We start from the raw sequence: 16,357 nt of genomic DNA, 5'->3' as shown, positions 1-16,357 counted from the left end.
TGGAGAGCGAAATTGCATGGGGGGCCCAAGAAAATGTTTGCCCAGGGTCCAATCAATATTAAAGACGGCCCTGATTGAATGTATTTATTATTAACTATACATAAACTCCCGACCCCCAAAAAAATAAATAAATTACCATAACTATAATAATAATGATAACAATGATAATTTATTTATTTTGTTTTAGGGTGTTTAGATATTTATTATTATTATTTTATTTTATTTTTTTAAGGTTTGGAGATTTAAATTAGGGGTTAATTATATATATATATATATATATATATATATATATATATATATATTTCTTTTTATTATTACTTAGTACTCATGTATTGAATGTATTTATTGTTATTTTTTTTATCTGTGTATATTTTACATTTGTTTATTAATTTATTATTATTATTATTATTATTACTATTATTATTATTATTATCATTGGTAGTACTAGTAGTAGTATTAGCCTGCAACCTGTGAAGCTCTGGTGAACTCCATGCCCAAGAGGGTTAAGGCAGTGCTGGAAAATAATGGTGGCCACACAAAATAGTGACACTTTGGGCCCAATTTGGACATTTTAACTTAGGGGTTGTTGACAGCGGTTTAGGCATATTTGGCTGTGTGTTGAGTTATTCTGAGGGCACAGCAAATTTACACTGTTATACAAGCTGTACACTCACTACTTTACATTGTAGCAAAGTGTCATCTCTTCAGTGTTGTCACATGAAAAGATATTATAAAATATTTACAAAAATGTGAGCGGTGTACTCACTTTTGTGAGATACTGTAGGTACAGTGCTGCTGAAAATTAGACTGAGCAGGAAGGGGGTGAAAGTGTCCAGTAGGCAAGTGGTTAAAGCATGTGCCATCAGCAAACTATTCATAATGTGCAAAAAACATCCACAAGATCCAAATATAATAAAACAAAATTAAATCATTTTAAATAAAGTCCAATGCACAGGAGTGATAAATATGTGATAATAATCACCGCAAAGAAAGTGTCTTCCACAGCTAATGGAAATCCTCTCTACCATGCGTAAGCAACAGAGCTAAAATGCACTCATTGCATAATTACCTTGCCTATAATTCTGATACCCATTGCGATGGCCAGAATTCTAACTATATTGGTGATTTCTATTGTTTTATCTGTATGGTGTGTATGCTCTATTGTCTTGTGGGGATTTTATTAAGGTTCTTTGATGATAATCTCTATATTCTCTTACCATCCTCTTGTTGTCACGAGGACAAGGTCTATCTGTATAGTAGGTGTTATCATTTCTTCCTCCTATTATTTTATATTAAAAAAGAATAGCGCACACATGCAAAAGAAATGACTATCAAATATGAAGACAATCCATAAATAAAAATGGGGATTTGGTCCCACCATATGGCCATATCGTGCTCAAGCCCACCACTGCGTCAAAGTACCCCATTATCAGTGGGTCCTACACTATCCATAAAAAAGGATGAATTATTTTATGTCTTGGAATGTGCAATTAAGGGGTTTTAAATTCCAAGTACTTTCTTTCACCTGGGGTTTCTCCATCTGTATTTCCTATTCCAGTGATGTGCAGGCTGAATCAGATTTGTTCGGTTTGCCACAGGTTTGTTCTGATAGTCACTAAGGACCCTCATATATTTCTTTCTCTTTTTAGCTTTATTCTCAAGGTCCTTCTTTTGCCTATCCTTATTTAGATCACATTTGTTTCTCAAAGTCAGAATTATTTTTAAATGGGTCCACTATATACTTATACTCCTTAATCTTTTTTAATTTATGTAATTTCTTTGTTTCCTTTTAATAAGGAATTCCATTATCTCTTTACCTTTAGCGTTAAAAAAAAATATATCATTCCTCTATGTTCTATTCCTCCTGTAGTCCATCGTTAATGGGAACATCCCACCTTAATTTTCTGGGGACCATTACACTTCTATACAGTATTGTTTATTGTCTATTGTTAATGTATGAAATTGTATGTATATATATCTCAAGATTTAAGATATTTTGAGGTAATTGATTTTATACCATTTGGTTATTTTAAAGCAAAACTTTACCCATAACAATTTGCTTCTTGCTGAAGGCTGCCATTTTGCCGCAGCCCAGAGCCCCCAAACAGCAGTAAATCATAAAGCAGAATTAAACAAATTGATTTAATGGTTTCAAAAAACAGATACATCCCTGGAATGCCGGGATTGCTAACTGTCACATTTGCTTGTGTCCTCAACCAAACTGTCAATCCATCAAATGGCCATAACTGATCACATGTGCAGCACCATGACAGTTGCAGTTTAAACAGAAGCAGCTTCCTTTGCTGTAAAGGATAGGAGGGTTTAATTCCACTTTAAGAATTGTCAGCAGATCGGCCTCTACTAACTCAGCAGAGCCTAAAAATGCCTAAAATGGGAGAGCAACTGAGCATGTGCAGAGCAGTGGAAACAGTGTATTACTGGATCTTATACAGTGTAGGCACTTATTTTTAATGTTTTACATACTGTAGCTATACCTGCAAAAGTTGCCAGCCTGAAGTGATCTAGCAGGACTTCATTTTCTGACTAAAGTTCCACTTTAAATATATTTTAAAAAAAAATTGACAAATCAAGGGATTTATATATATTTTAGGGGGGTAGCTATTAGGATTTTTTTTGTTGCTATTTTAAATATTGTATATGTCTTTTATTTTATTTTATTTTATATGCAGTAGATATAAACATCATGTACAAACATGTACTAGGGAAACATCATCAATATGTGATCGCAGGGATTAAATATATGGCATTGGGATCTCAGGAAGAATGGCATTGGGATCTCAGGAAGAATGGCATTGGGATCTCAGGAAGAATGGCTCTTTAGGAAGTGTAAGGAGACTACAAGAAAATGGCTTCAATAGACTGGTATTTAAGTCAGAGCGCTGTGCCGACCAATCAGAATCCCCCCGATAAAGCCATGTGACTCTGTGGTGTAACGTGTAGGGGAGGGGCTTGATGACATCACAATGCTCCACAGACATAGAGATAGTGTGGTAACTGTAAACTGGAGCCTGTATATTTGCGATCTTGTACACATTGTGTATGCTGCATGCGAGGCATAGTTTGGTGCGCTGTTCTTACCTTGAACAAGTGAGTGTACAGTATATCTGGAATTTGTTTTTTGGGTAATAAATTAAAGATTAAACACTATGTTTGGAGGTTTCCCTTTCATTATGTATGGCTGTTTGGAGACATCCAGCATAGGTATCTGTGAAATCCTACAATCCTGAGCGTTTGTAGTCCACTGAGTGGGACACAAGCCTATATAGACCATACCTAAATGTACAATCCTATACCCCAGGTGAGAGTACATCTGGTGGAGAGAGCACAAGTCACTGATTTGCTTTGAGCACTATTGGGTGGAACCAATAAGGAATCACTTAAAGAGATAGACCACTTTTGTAACATTTGTATGGACTATATTTTATGGACTATAGTTCTTAAAGTGTTACTAAACCCAGGATCCTGCATTCACATTATCTGGTCTCCCACAGTACACAGATCATGGAAATTAAATAGTTTTAGTCATTATAAACTGCTAAATACCTTTTCTTATCAGCAGTATATAACAGTCTTGTGACTTCTATGAGTGTCTGGTTAAAGCTTGTAGGAGGAGTTTTCATTCTCCCCTGATTGTCCTATGAGGCTGCAGGGAGGATCAGAGAAGACAGGATCAAACAGCCTTTTGCAGATGATTAATCCCTTAGGTTCCACAGCGAGTATAACAAGCATGTTTACTGCATATACAGACTGATTTTACTGTTGTGGGTTTAGTAACACTTTAATTTTATTTGATATAATGGCTCTTTGATATAATATGAGCACGATATAGAACACTGTTTTTGGATAATAATTTGGTGTTTTTTTACAAACTGGTTTATGTGTAAGGTATTCGTGAAGTATGGCACACATCATTATTTATATAATAAATCAGATGATCCCTAGCCAACACTAATCTGGCAAAGGGAGCCTCCCACATATCATGTCAGTTGTCATTATCGAGTCTAAGACCATCTGCAATACAAGCATTTATATGTGGTGTAAGAAGTTATTTGCTTATAAATAGTAGAGAGTGCCTTGAAGAGAGTGTCATCTTACAATAATGTCTCAAGATCACTAGAATAAAGAAGGATCCTATCACAGCCAAACTGAGCTTGAAATGCATGACTAAACTGCAGAAAGGGGAAAAGGAAGAGTTGGGCAGACGATACAAGGACTTCAACCCATTAAAGTGTGGCAGAGCCCCATTGTAGACAAAAGCTTTGATACCATGCATTTTCAGGCTAGCTTAGAAAGTCTAATCTGAGCTAGACATTCAGCTGCCTTCTGTTCTTTACCAACAACGGTTTCTCTCTTCAGAGTAATTTGCCGGGTGTCATGCACTCCCTGAAACCGTTGTTGGTCTTTCCTAGATGAATCCAGCCTAGCTTTCATTAAACTCACCCCAGTCCTGCCCAGTCCTACCCAGCACCGCCTCCTCCCATCCTTCAGCAGAAGCTCCACCTGTTGCTATGGAAATGACGCTGCCGAACAATATATTTGTTGAGAGCATTGTATTTGTTTTGTTGTGTTCATGTGCATTACCATTGCTTTACCAATCTGCTTTGTTATACTTGTGGCAGTGTGCCATCTTTGCACATCTGCTGTGAGTAACCGATCAAAGTATCCTGGTGGTGTCAGTGAGAGTGAGGCCTTGCCTAGGACTAGAGAGCAGAGGACCCAAAATATGCAGCGGCTCCTGTGGGGGTAGCACTACAGGTAGTTCAGTTTTTCTTCACAAAACATTTTGTAACAGGCATAAAAGAATGTGTGCCACTGGCCAGGGTCTGCGCCTCTTATACAGATTGGTTATGTCATTTGTTGTGACCTGAATGACAGATTAGGCAGGACATAAACACACAAAACACAACCCGCAAAGGGAATGCTCATTTACAAAGTGATTTTGTCTTCACCTAGTAAATGTGGTAGAAATTCACTTTGCAAAGCGTTTCCAAACAGGGAAGAAAACTGTATTTTTCCTGTACATGATTGAATGATGGAAGTCAACAGAGCTTCACCTCATTCGCTAACCTAAGGGAAATTCCCTATCAAATTGCAAATTGCCTTTCAAAGTGAACAACCCATTTGCCATTAGTAAATCAACCCCATAGAATCAATAATAACTAATCCTTAGATTTTAGCTTTAGGCTACAGTACAGATGAAGTGTGGCTTTTTTCATTAGGGTTGGAATTACTATAATCTGTGCATTGTTTGGATGTTAGTGAATTGATGGACTGATCTGTGGGGTGAAACCAGATTGTCTCATGGTTCTCAAATCTTCAGGGTTGGCAATAAGCATTATAAGAATAATTTCATTTTGCAAAAATGGTGCTGTATACAGGTATCTTGAAAGTGTCTTTATGATGTAGATATTGTTGTTGTGGTGTGCTAGCACAGGCTGTCAGCCTGAGTGTCTCCTGTATCACAGATAATGACATTTTCTGAACCATTAGCAGTTGAAAATGGAATTATGTTACAGTAATCCTGAGAGTGCAGGAAGTATACAGGAGAGCAACAAACAACAAACCTACAAACAAAATCCCATTAAACATGAAATATCATCAGAGGGTGGCACTGGCTTTATTGAAGGTATTATACCTCAGTCATCTCATTCTCAGTATTTCTCATAAATCATATAATACTAAATAAAAAGCAACCATATTGATTGTACTGTCATGCCTATTTAATACTTTGAAAAGCATTTCTGTTTGTTGAATGGGTTAAAATGTTTACGTCCTAAAAAAAATTGCTAATTGTATGAATAAACAACAAGGCATAGAGCAGTTTGGGGAATGTAACTGAAGGGGAAATGAGATTTGCTGATACTGAAGTGCTGCTATTTTCTTGCTAACTTCCATTTTATATTACCAGTTGGTACAGCATGTCAAGCTGCAGTGTGTTCAGATTGTGACAGAAATCCCATGGCAACACTCAACTGACGTCAGAGTTGTATAAAGTACTCGAAAACCCATACTTGAGTAAAAGTACAAGTGCTCGATCAAAAAGTGACTTGAGTAGAAGTGGAAGTGCTCGATCAAAAAGTGACTTGAGTAGAAGTACTAAAGTATTCAACATTTTTTGTACTTAAGTATTGCAAGTAGTTTTTTTTTTAATTTTGCTACTCAAGTACTGAAAGTAAAAGTACCAGTAGTTTTGAAAAAAAAATTGCTACTCAAGTACTGAAAGTAAAAGTACAAGTACTGTGCTATGTAGTTATTAAAGAAAGAAGTCAAAAGTTTGACCATCAAATTGTTTTTTATTATTTCAAATGCAGCTTTTATTTATGCATACAGTAGCATTTATTTTCGTATGCGCTGATAATACACATGTTTTGAGCTTCATGAAACCTGCCATCTACTGTTCTGGCAGTGGTAATTTTTATAATTGTAACGAGTAACTATGCAGCACAAAAAAAAAAATATCGGAGTAGAAGTATTGAAATCATCGAAAAAATGTAGTGAAGTAAAAGTGGAAGTAGGAGAAAAAAATTCTACTCTAGGAAAGTACAGATACCGCCTTTCGGTACTTAAGTACAGTAGTGAAGTAGTTCTACTTAGTTGACAATAATGATATTGCTGCGCCAAGTGAACCTCAATATTTTCAGATTTCACAGGTGTTTTGTGTTTGGCACTGATTGTTTGCAGCCTTGTGCACGAGATTGATTTTTTGTTTGAATTTGGTTTGCGCTGATTATCTTTTTCTTATAGTTCTACTTAGTTACTATACATCTCTGACTGACGATCCTTCCATTGTCATATATCGTGTATATAACCATGGGCTCCTTCCTGTTGTTTTATGTAACCAAGAACTCATCCAGGGTCTATAAAAACCCACACCCATCAATTAATATAATCAATTTCAATAAATGGGAATAGCTTTTATACAAATCTGAACCCTATGTTCTTGCAATTGCAAAAATGATACCATAATATGGGTGCACTGACTAACGTAATAACGGAGAAATTCCTTACTTAACTTATAGCAAAGTGAATGCTTCGGGAAGACTGGAGAGCACGGTGTATAGCACAGCATGTAGATTGCGGTGGTTCTCCTCAGTTCCCCGCGTCTCCTTGAGTCCTCCCGCCTCCTCCTCAGCCAATGGCATGAGTTCGACTTTTGGCCAATCAGGAAGCGGGTCTCGGACGCCAGGCTGCTGACTCACTTGCTGCTAAACTGACTGAGTAGTGAGGAGAGGCGGCATAGGCGGGGCTTGGCTTGCAACGCAACCCCACCCTACACCAATGGACAGGTGAGGCACAGTCCAGCCCCACCTCGACCCGCCATTTTCAGCTATAGGGCGGCCGCGCTGGACATCTACCAGCCTAAAGATGGAGGCAGCCGCACAGAGTGTGTGAACCGTGTATGCAGAGTCAGACAGACAGGGTGACATTGCGGATGCGCCCCCCCCAGATGTTGCGCCCAGTGCGGCCGGCCCCCCCTGCACCCCCCACACAACGCCACTGCCTCAACCCAACAGAAAACCTTTAGGATGAATTAGAGTGGGTGCTAGCCAGGTCTTCTCACCCACATCAGTGCCTAACCTCACAAATGTGCTTCTGGAAAAATGGTCAAACATTCCCATAGGCACACTGCTAAACCTTGTGGACAGCCTTCCCAATAGAGTTGAAGCTGTTATAGCTGCAAAGGGTGGGCCCACTCAATATTGAACCCTACAGACTAAAACTGGGATGCCAGTAAAGTTCATGTGTAAAGGCAGGTGTCCCAATACTTTTGGTAATAGTGTAGGAGCAATAAGGAAGCAATTGAAATTGCAGAATGCGGATTCTCACCTGGACAAGATAATCATATATATATATATACATTCTATATTTATGTTGAAAAGTGTTTCTAAACTCTTGTCCTCAAGTACCCCTAACTCTAGTCCTCAAGTACCCCTAACAGATCATGATTTCTAGACTTTTGGGAGAATAGCTGCAGTAAATATAAGCCAGTAAAACAGAATACTTGAATATAGCATAACCCCACCTCTGCCTCAAGTACTAAACATTTATCTTCTATCTTAAAAATCACATAAATACATATTTGGTAGACGTATGATGAAAACTTACTTATATGACAGGATGTAGCCAAAAGTCCTTTGGCTTAATGTGATCATGAAGGTCCCAGTCTCCCTGTTCTTCAGTAGTTCTTCAGATTCCCTTTTACAGAAGAACACAAATTTATCAAGAGGTCAATATATTTGTTTTGAGTATAACTGTTTAAAATTCTATATTAATTTAAACTGAATATTCAAAAATTAGTTAGGTACTACTTGAAATACCACAAAATGCTTCTATTGGAAATTATGACAACAACTTTATGAGTTGTATAAAAATGTAATTACTATTGCTAACATGAAACTCATGTGATCAAAGATAATATCTTTTGTATACCCTAAGGCCCCTTTCACACATACGGTCCGTTCAGTTCATCAGTTCAGTCACGTCAAAATGTATCAGTTTTTCATCTGTTTTTCATCCGTTTTCCATCAGTTTTTCGTCTGTTTTCATCCGTTTTTCATCCATTTTTAACCCGTTTTTCATCCATTTTTTTTTACATCCACTACCAATGCAAAAACGGATGAAAAACGGACCGTTTGTTTACATCCGTTTTTCGTCCGATCCATTTTTTTGACGGATGAAAAATAGGGCATTCATCTGTTCCAGAAAACGCACATTGACGGAAGCGGATGAAAACGGATGTTAACGGATGATCATCCGTTGTCATTCGTTTTTACATAGAGATGCATTGATGTCCGTTTTTCATCCGTCAACGGATGGATGAAATACGGACAAACGGACCGTATGTGTGAAAGGGGCCTAAGTCACACATGCATAACAATTAAGTTGAGTATAGTCATTACAAGCATGTTATGCCTTCACTTGTGCATACTATCCCTGGTTGGCTTTGATGGTCTAGTTTGACACTTAAGCTGGATACACACTATCCAACTTTTGTGGTTAAATTTTCTTCAGATTTACCTTTTCTATGTAGTGCAAGGGCCTGCCAGATTGCATACAAATTGAAAGTGTTTAGGTTTGACCTCATATTATATGGTTTTGTTAAGTCTAAAGGAAAAAGTCTTCAGAAAATCTTATAGTGTGTATGGCCCATTATGAGTTTGCTGTACCTACTATGTACGACGCCACTGTTGTTTGTTATTCTCGAATGAAGTCTCACCTGCGTTGCTTGCAAGTTCTACCTACATTTGCCATAAAACTTCTTTGACTGCACTGTTCTGTATTTGTACTAACAGTAAAACTTGACATAGATGGTTTGAATCTTGGCTGGTTCAGCAGGGACCAGCCAAGATTTGAACCATCTATGCGCAGGATGATTGTACCCAAAGCGATCCAATGATCAACTTGGGTACATCCAGCATGTCAAAGTTTCCATGCGGTTATTGCCAGTGGCTATAGCCTGCGGATGCAGAAAAGAAAATCGCACTATCTATTGCTGGCTTAAACCTTTAATAAAAGGATTAAAATAGAAAAAAATTAAAGAGTCCTAGTTTATAATAAGCATATATGTTGATATGGACACAAACAATTCTAAAATTATTAATTCACCAGAATTATTGATAGTTTGATTTTTAACACGTTAATCTTCTTTGTACTAATAGGGCTTATTTAGGGTTTATTTAGAATATGTGAAGTGTTCTAAGTTATAAAAGAAATATCTGACTTCAACGTTTTGCTGTCTCTATGTACAGTACTGTGCAAAAGCTTTAAGCCGGTGTGAGAATGCTTGAAAAAATATAAATTTTACTTTAAAAATGTAAAAATTCAGAGTGAGCGAACAGAAGAAAAATCTAAAGGAAATCTATATTTGAATACCAAAAAGCTAGGTTCCACATTTTGAAAGTAATAATACAAAAAAGAGAGGTATCTATCCATGAAAATATAGTGAAAAGTCCACAGAGGGACAAGGGGGGAATTGGGACTATGCAATACCAAAACAAGAAAAATGTAATAGGGAATAGAAATATTTTGAATACCCTTTAGCTTCAAAACAGCATCAATTCTTTTAGGTCTACTTGCACTCAGTTTGTGAAGGAAATCAGCAAAAGCCAGCAATATGTTTACATTTCAAATTCGTTTTAAAATTTAAATTCATTCGAATTCAAATTTGGACGAAATTTCCTTTCATTATCATTTATTTCGGATTTGTTTACATTAGTTCCTATTGTGATTTAGAAATTTGGATACATCCAAGGTGCAGAATATTGAAAAATTAGTCCACATTTCGATTCAGAAGGAAATGAACTGTACATGTCTAATACCAACCACAATAAACTTGTTGCTCAGATTTACATACACGAAAATATCAAACCATGTCATGATTCCCAAAAAAATCCCAATGAGCAAAGTAAAAAGATTTCTCATATAGTACTTGTTATTGTAGTACATCAGGCCAATTTTAGTATTATTTACTTTACTTAAAGGGAAACTATAATGGTTTGGGTTCAATAATAAGAATCAGCAATGCCATACCTGTAATAGTATAGAATAGTCTTGACATGACACACACTTACCTCCTTGACATGAGTCCATGGAACCAGTCAGGAAGGCCACCCTCTGAATGTGGCTTTACAGGCAAATCTATTCCATTAGGACCTAGTGGGTTTTTTCTGTCATTTTTAGACATTCCGGACTGTGGCTGACTGCTATAAACTGACTGAACAGTGAACTGCCACAAGATTTATATGCTGGCTTCATGTCATTTGCCTATTTCACTTCTGCATCGCTTCCAGGTGAGTTTCAACACACCTATTGTTTTACAACAAAGCATCATAAATGGAGGTAGAGACATGAATATACCAGTCCATCAACTTATTTTACAGCAGTACCTGATAAAGTTAAATGATCAGAAAACAAGAACAAATGTATCTCATTGTATAAAGATTTTAATTGTGCAAACAGCTTTTCATGTATGCAAAAAAGTGTGGCATGAAAGTGAAGTAAGTGGAAATATTTTTCTTTCCAATACTTCTGAGAGTAATGGAAAATTAATATAGTACATTGAATTTTATTATTAGTATAAAATATATATTTCTAGCAGTATTAGTATAGTTATTATGGTATGCTACTAGTATCTTACAGGTATGTTTACATACTCTCTGCAGTGTCACAACAGTATACAGGTTCTCTTTGGGATCAGAAGCCAACCTGTAGGCAGGTTGTCTATGTTAGTTAGTCCAGGCTGGGGAAGGGGGTTAATATTCTGCAGCTCCTGGGTATGAAGCAAAGTGAATACAAAAGCTTTACTCGGCAACAGAAGCCGGAGGAGTCATGCAGTTGTTATAAGTAACCAAGAACTAATGCAAGGTACATTGCAGCCAGTCGGGAAGTATGGTACCTGGTGTAGGTGAAAGGTCCTCAGGTAGCGAAGGGTCGTGATCTGGCTTCTTCCCCAGTGGTCAGTTTCCCAAAGCAACCAGGACCAAACTCATGTTATGGAGACCCCTAACCTGGCCGCATGCTATGGGAGAGAAGGAGTTAACCAGTGCACGCATGAGGGTCACACTAAGTGCACAGTGGGGCCCCGCTCTGTCACTGAGAGTGAGGTGGCAGAGGTACACTGGACCGGGGGAGAGGACATGGGCCCAGCAGTGTCCCTCCTAAAAGTAATATACAGAAGCTGCTACAGAGGGACTCTGTGTAATTATTTACTGCACATATTGTGCGGCTCATCTCTAAATCGATGAATCAAAATCATAATGTATGATTTTCACATAAACTCGGTCTCTGCCTGGTCCCGGGCATTGATTATCATTATCCACGTGAAAGGTACCCCCACCTGGAAGCCTCGTGGCCCCACCCACAAATATATAGAAGAGGAACAGAGGAGCAAGTTTTGCAAGTTGTGCAATTTTTTTCATTCTAAACACAGTTTGTGGGAGGGCGCAGCGTGGTGCAGCAGCAATAACAAAGACAGTCCAGGTGCAGTAAGTAGAACTTGTATTGAAGTAAAAAGCAAAACGGTTCACAACAACCCAGTGGGAGAGGGCCCAAATGGGAACACTCACTGATGCCAACAGCATGGAGTGGAGCAGGTATCAGTCGAACTGACAGCGTCTGTTTGCAGAGGCAAACTGCGGCCTGGCTGTCCCTTACCCAAATGGGAAGATGTCCAAAGAGATTGCAAAGCCCTAAGCTCTCCTTTTTTAACTGGAACCTTTTCCTGCCGCATATACTATCCCTGAGAGATGGGTGACCTGTTCCTACACTACCCACACATAAATGTGCACCAAACTGAGGGGCCGGGGGTCTTAAATAGACTCTGCCATACCCAAGATGGCCCCCCAGAGTCACATGAGCGACAAGCATCCAATCAGTTCACTGCCCAAATAACTCAGGAAACCATAGAGGAACCATGTAGCCCATGACTTCCTCTCCCTCTGCATCACTGCTGCAGTTGAGCGCCACCTGCAGTGGAGAATACAGACTGCACCTGCCTACAAGTTACTTCTCATATGCATGGAAACAACACATTATATGGGTACATACTAGTGTATATGTAAAAGGAAGTTGGGGTGAGATTAAAATCTAGTGTATACAGTATGCCCCGACACTATCCCTCATATGTGACAACAAAATGTGAGAAAAGCATTCACCCTCATACTCCTTAGGAGATCAGGGATGAATAAAGAGGGATTTCAGTAGTGTCTGGCATAGAGAGACATTTCAACTCACATTAAAAATTATGTCTTTTATTAGTATCAAAAGATATAAAAAGCACAACAAATAACTATAGTATGGAGTACATCATGTCATATGGTATATCATCAGATGTGGGTCAATCTGAGGCTGGATCTACGCGTTTCGGCCAAGGATAGGGGCTTCTTCAGGATGCCATGACAGATAAAATAGACACCACTAGAAGCATAAAATACAGTCAAACAAATTTCAATATCCATTAGTATAATTATGTTTGAATAACATCATATAGATAACAGGATAGTGACAAATACATCTCCATCCAAAACACACAATAACATTTAAGAGCAATCAAAGGTCAGGATTCAGTAAAATCAATATATACCAAAAAAAAAAAAAAAAAGGGGGGGGGAGGAGGGAGGGAAGACACAACCCATCAGAGGAGTGATAATCAAAAACCCAAAAGAAATAACAAAGAAAGGGGGAGCGAGATAAATGACCAACAGATCATCTCCTATATAAAAACCCTAAATATATACCAATATGTATGAGAATACCGTACCTTCAGTGATAAATAGGGAGAGTAAGTTGTTGCCCTGGCCAACAATACTCTCGTCAAGTGAAAGAATATAGGATATACTCCAATAGGAACATAAATATGTATAAAAGCAGGATAAAGCCCAATCAGCTGACACAGACAAATCGCTCTATGGTCTGGAAGGAAAACATACATACCCGTGTGAGGAAACCACAAAGGAAAAACAAAAAGTGAACAGTGCATAGTGAAAAATCACAGCTAGTGACAAAAAATATATATACTGTATACTTACTTACCAAAGTTAAAGAAGTATGCTGAATAGCATTCACTATGTCTGTGCTGGCATTATAAAGGTATAGAAAAACAATTAACACAGCGCTAGTTTTTTTTTTATTATATTTTATTTTTATTTTTTATTTATTTATTTTTATTTTTTACTTATTTTTATTTTTTTACTTATTTTTATTTTTTTACTTATTTTTATTTTTTTATTAGCGCCGTGTTAATTGTTTTTCTATGCCTCTATCTGAGTATTTACTTGGCGAACAGCAGCTGCAATATGTGTATTGTATTTTATTTAGGGTGGCGCGGGTTTAATTTTTGTTTTCTTATATTATAAAGGTATGCCACTGGATAAGCAAACCAATCCCGCAGTGTGACCCCCCCCCCCCCCCTCGCATTCATTCATCATTTTAGGAAGGACATAGAGAATCAAACAGCTTCTTTGAAGAACAGAGAAAGTTAAGAATCTTCAACAAAGTTTGTTAAACTCCATGTGCATTGATCACACACACAGGAGATTTTTTTTTCTCAATTTACACAACAGCTATACTGTATGTAAACTCTAACAGTGAACTTCTAGTTTCTCCTTTTTGTTCTGATAAATACACATTCAAAACTTTTCTGTTATATCTTTCTGAGAAGTTGAAAAAAATACTTGTTGACCTTACAGAAAATCTTGTGAGTTGATAAATTCTTTTGCCCTCTGCCTGCACCGACTTTTATCACATTGTTCTCTGAGGACTACAGAACCACATCTTTCTATTTTAGTAGGAGAGGGGAGGGGTTCCATAGTCTTATCTTGTTTCTGTTCTTCTAATACAGATTGTATTATACAATGTCATACAATACAATGTCATTACACTACAATGTCATTCAATACAATGTCATTCTAGGACTGTTCTTGGTTGAATCACCAGCTAAAATTAAAGGAAAATGAAAATAAATGAATGCAGCCACCACAAAGAAGGACTGGTAAGCAGCAATATAAGACATTTTTGTTTTTTGGGTTTAGATATGCGTTAAGCTCCAATTTACACATAGGTGATTGAGTCAGAAGACTAAATCATCCAATTCCCTCCCTGGCACAGCTTCTGCGGTGCTTCCATAGAAAACTCAAACATTTTCCCATATTTTCATGCATATGAAGCTGTCTAACAAAAGTGACAATTAACCTCCCTGGTGGTATGATTCTTTCCGATTTTAGGTGCTGAAAGCGGTACAATTATTTTGCATGTAATTCTTAAGAAAGAGCAGCCCAAACCAACTATTTACATATGATTTTTTTTACTGTGCGTTCTTCTTTATAACATCTCAGGTATGATAAAGTTTGAAACACAAAATCATAAATTATAATATAATAAATGACTATAAATAAGTTAAAGTATGTATGTATTGTATGTATGTATGTATGTATGTATATATATATATATATATATATATATATATATATATATATATATATATATACTGTATGTATGTATATATATATATATATATATATATATATATATATACTGTATGCATATACATATATATATATATATATATATATACTGTATGTATATATATATACATATATATATATATATGTATATATATATATATATATATATATATATATACGTAAAAAACGCTGACTTTAGGGGCATCAGGCAATTTTTTTTTCTCTCTAAACGCCCCTCCATGTTAGCTTATGTGTTCATGCACACATAGGCATTTAGAGGCGTTTAGAGGCAGGGGAGTGTAGAGGCTGAAAAAAAACATTGCCAGTACGTCCAGGAACAGCAGCATTTTGGCAGAAAAAACACTTGACGTGTGTAAAAATGTGGCCAATAAGATAAATTAAAGCCCCGTACACACACACCGATTGTCGGCCGAACGATCGGCCGTCTTTTGTTCAGTGTTGTTGTGTTGGTTGAAATGTGCTCTAGACTGCACAAGAATTTTGTAACAACCAACTGCAGAAGTGGTGTCATGTTCTGGTCTACTTTTCGTGTGTTTTTTCTTCTCTGAGCATGCCCAGTCTTGCTCATCTGATGTTTGTCGGCCGAAATCTGTACTGACTGACGAACAATCGGCTGTTCTGTTGTTGGCCAACAAACATTTTATAGCATGCAGACCAGATTTTGTTCAGCCGAAAAGTCGCAGTCGGTTGTCGGAAGCATAATACTAACAAGCCGACAATCGGCCGATCGGACATTGGCCGAACATTTACGGCCGACAATCGGTACGTGTGTACGGGCCTAAACACCCATTGACCTAACGTCCCTAAATGCACCAAACGTTTTTCTGCCAAAACACTGAAGCCAAGAGGAAAGGCATTTAGGAGAGCTGGACAAACGTTCTATGTGCATGGAGCCAAAGGGGGTAGCACAAATTATAACAGGCATGCTTCCAATGGTCACCTTTTTTTTCCCAACATTTACATTTTCTTTCTCAAAAAGTGCCCCAGCAGTATTATTTATAGACAATCCCCATTCCCATCACTACCACCTTTGCTGGACAGCTTGGTGCGCATTTAAATGCAATGAAAAATGCAAGCAAACGTATGTGTAATAAAAAAGTTATTCATTTACTAAATACCAACTCACAGTTACCATAATAATATACTATTCCCAAAAGCGCTCCTTTAAGAAAAGGATATAAGAAACATTGTGGGAAACAAAGGGGTTGATTTACTAAAACTGGAGAGTGCAAAATCTGGTGTATCTGTGCATGGTAGCCAATCAGTTTCCAGGTTTTCTCATGAAAGCTTAATTGAACAAGCTTGAGTTAGAAGCTGATTGGCTAGCATGCACAGCTGCACCAGATTTTTCTCTC

The 16,357-nt window shown here is 37.4% G+C and overlaps 1 protein-coding gene across 1 annotated transcript in view; it reads right to left on the bottom strand.

The window, feature by feature from the left end:
* The window catches only part of SH2D7 (SH2 domain containing 7), a 43,730-nt gene extending 33,026 nt beyond the window's left edge, over positions 1-10,704 (bottom strand). The window contains exons 1-2 of the mRNA XM_082255898.1: positions 10,593-10,704; positions 8,128-8,217 (exon numbers count right to left, since the gene is read on the bottom strand). Coding sequence (XP_082112024.1) covers positions 8,128-8,217; positions 10,593-10,603 — 101 coding nt within the window. The 5' untranslated portion in view covers positions 10,604-10,704. The remainder of the gene's footprint in view (positions 1-8,127; positions 8,218-10,592) is intronic.
* Positions 10,705-16,357: the final 5,653 nt, after the last annotated feature.

The sequence above is a fragment of the Pelophylax lessonae genome (assembly GCF_965119305.1).
Source record: "Pelophylax lessonae genome assembly, chromosome: 4".
In the NCBI taxonomy this organism is placed as follows: domain Eukaryota; kingdom Metazoa; phylum Chordata; class Amphibia; order Anura; family Ranidae; genus Pelophylax; species Pelophylax lessonae.
This window is presented reverse-complemented; position numbering and strand designations above follow the sequence as displayed.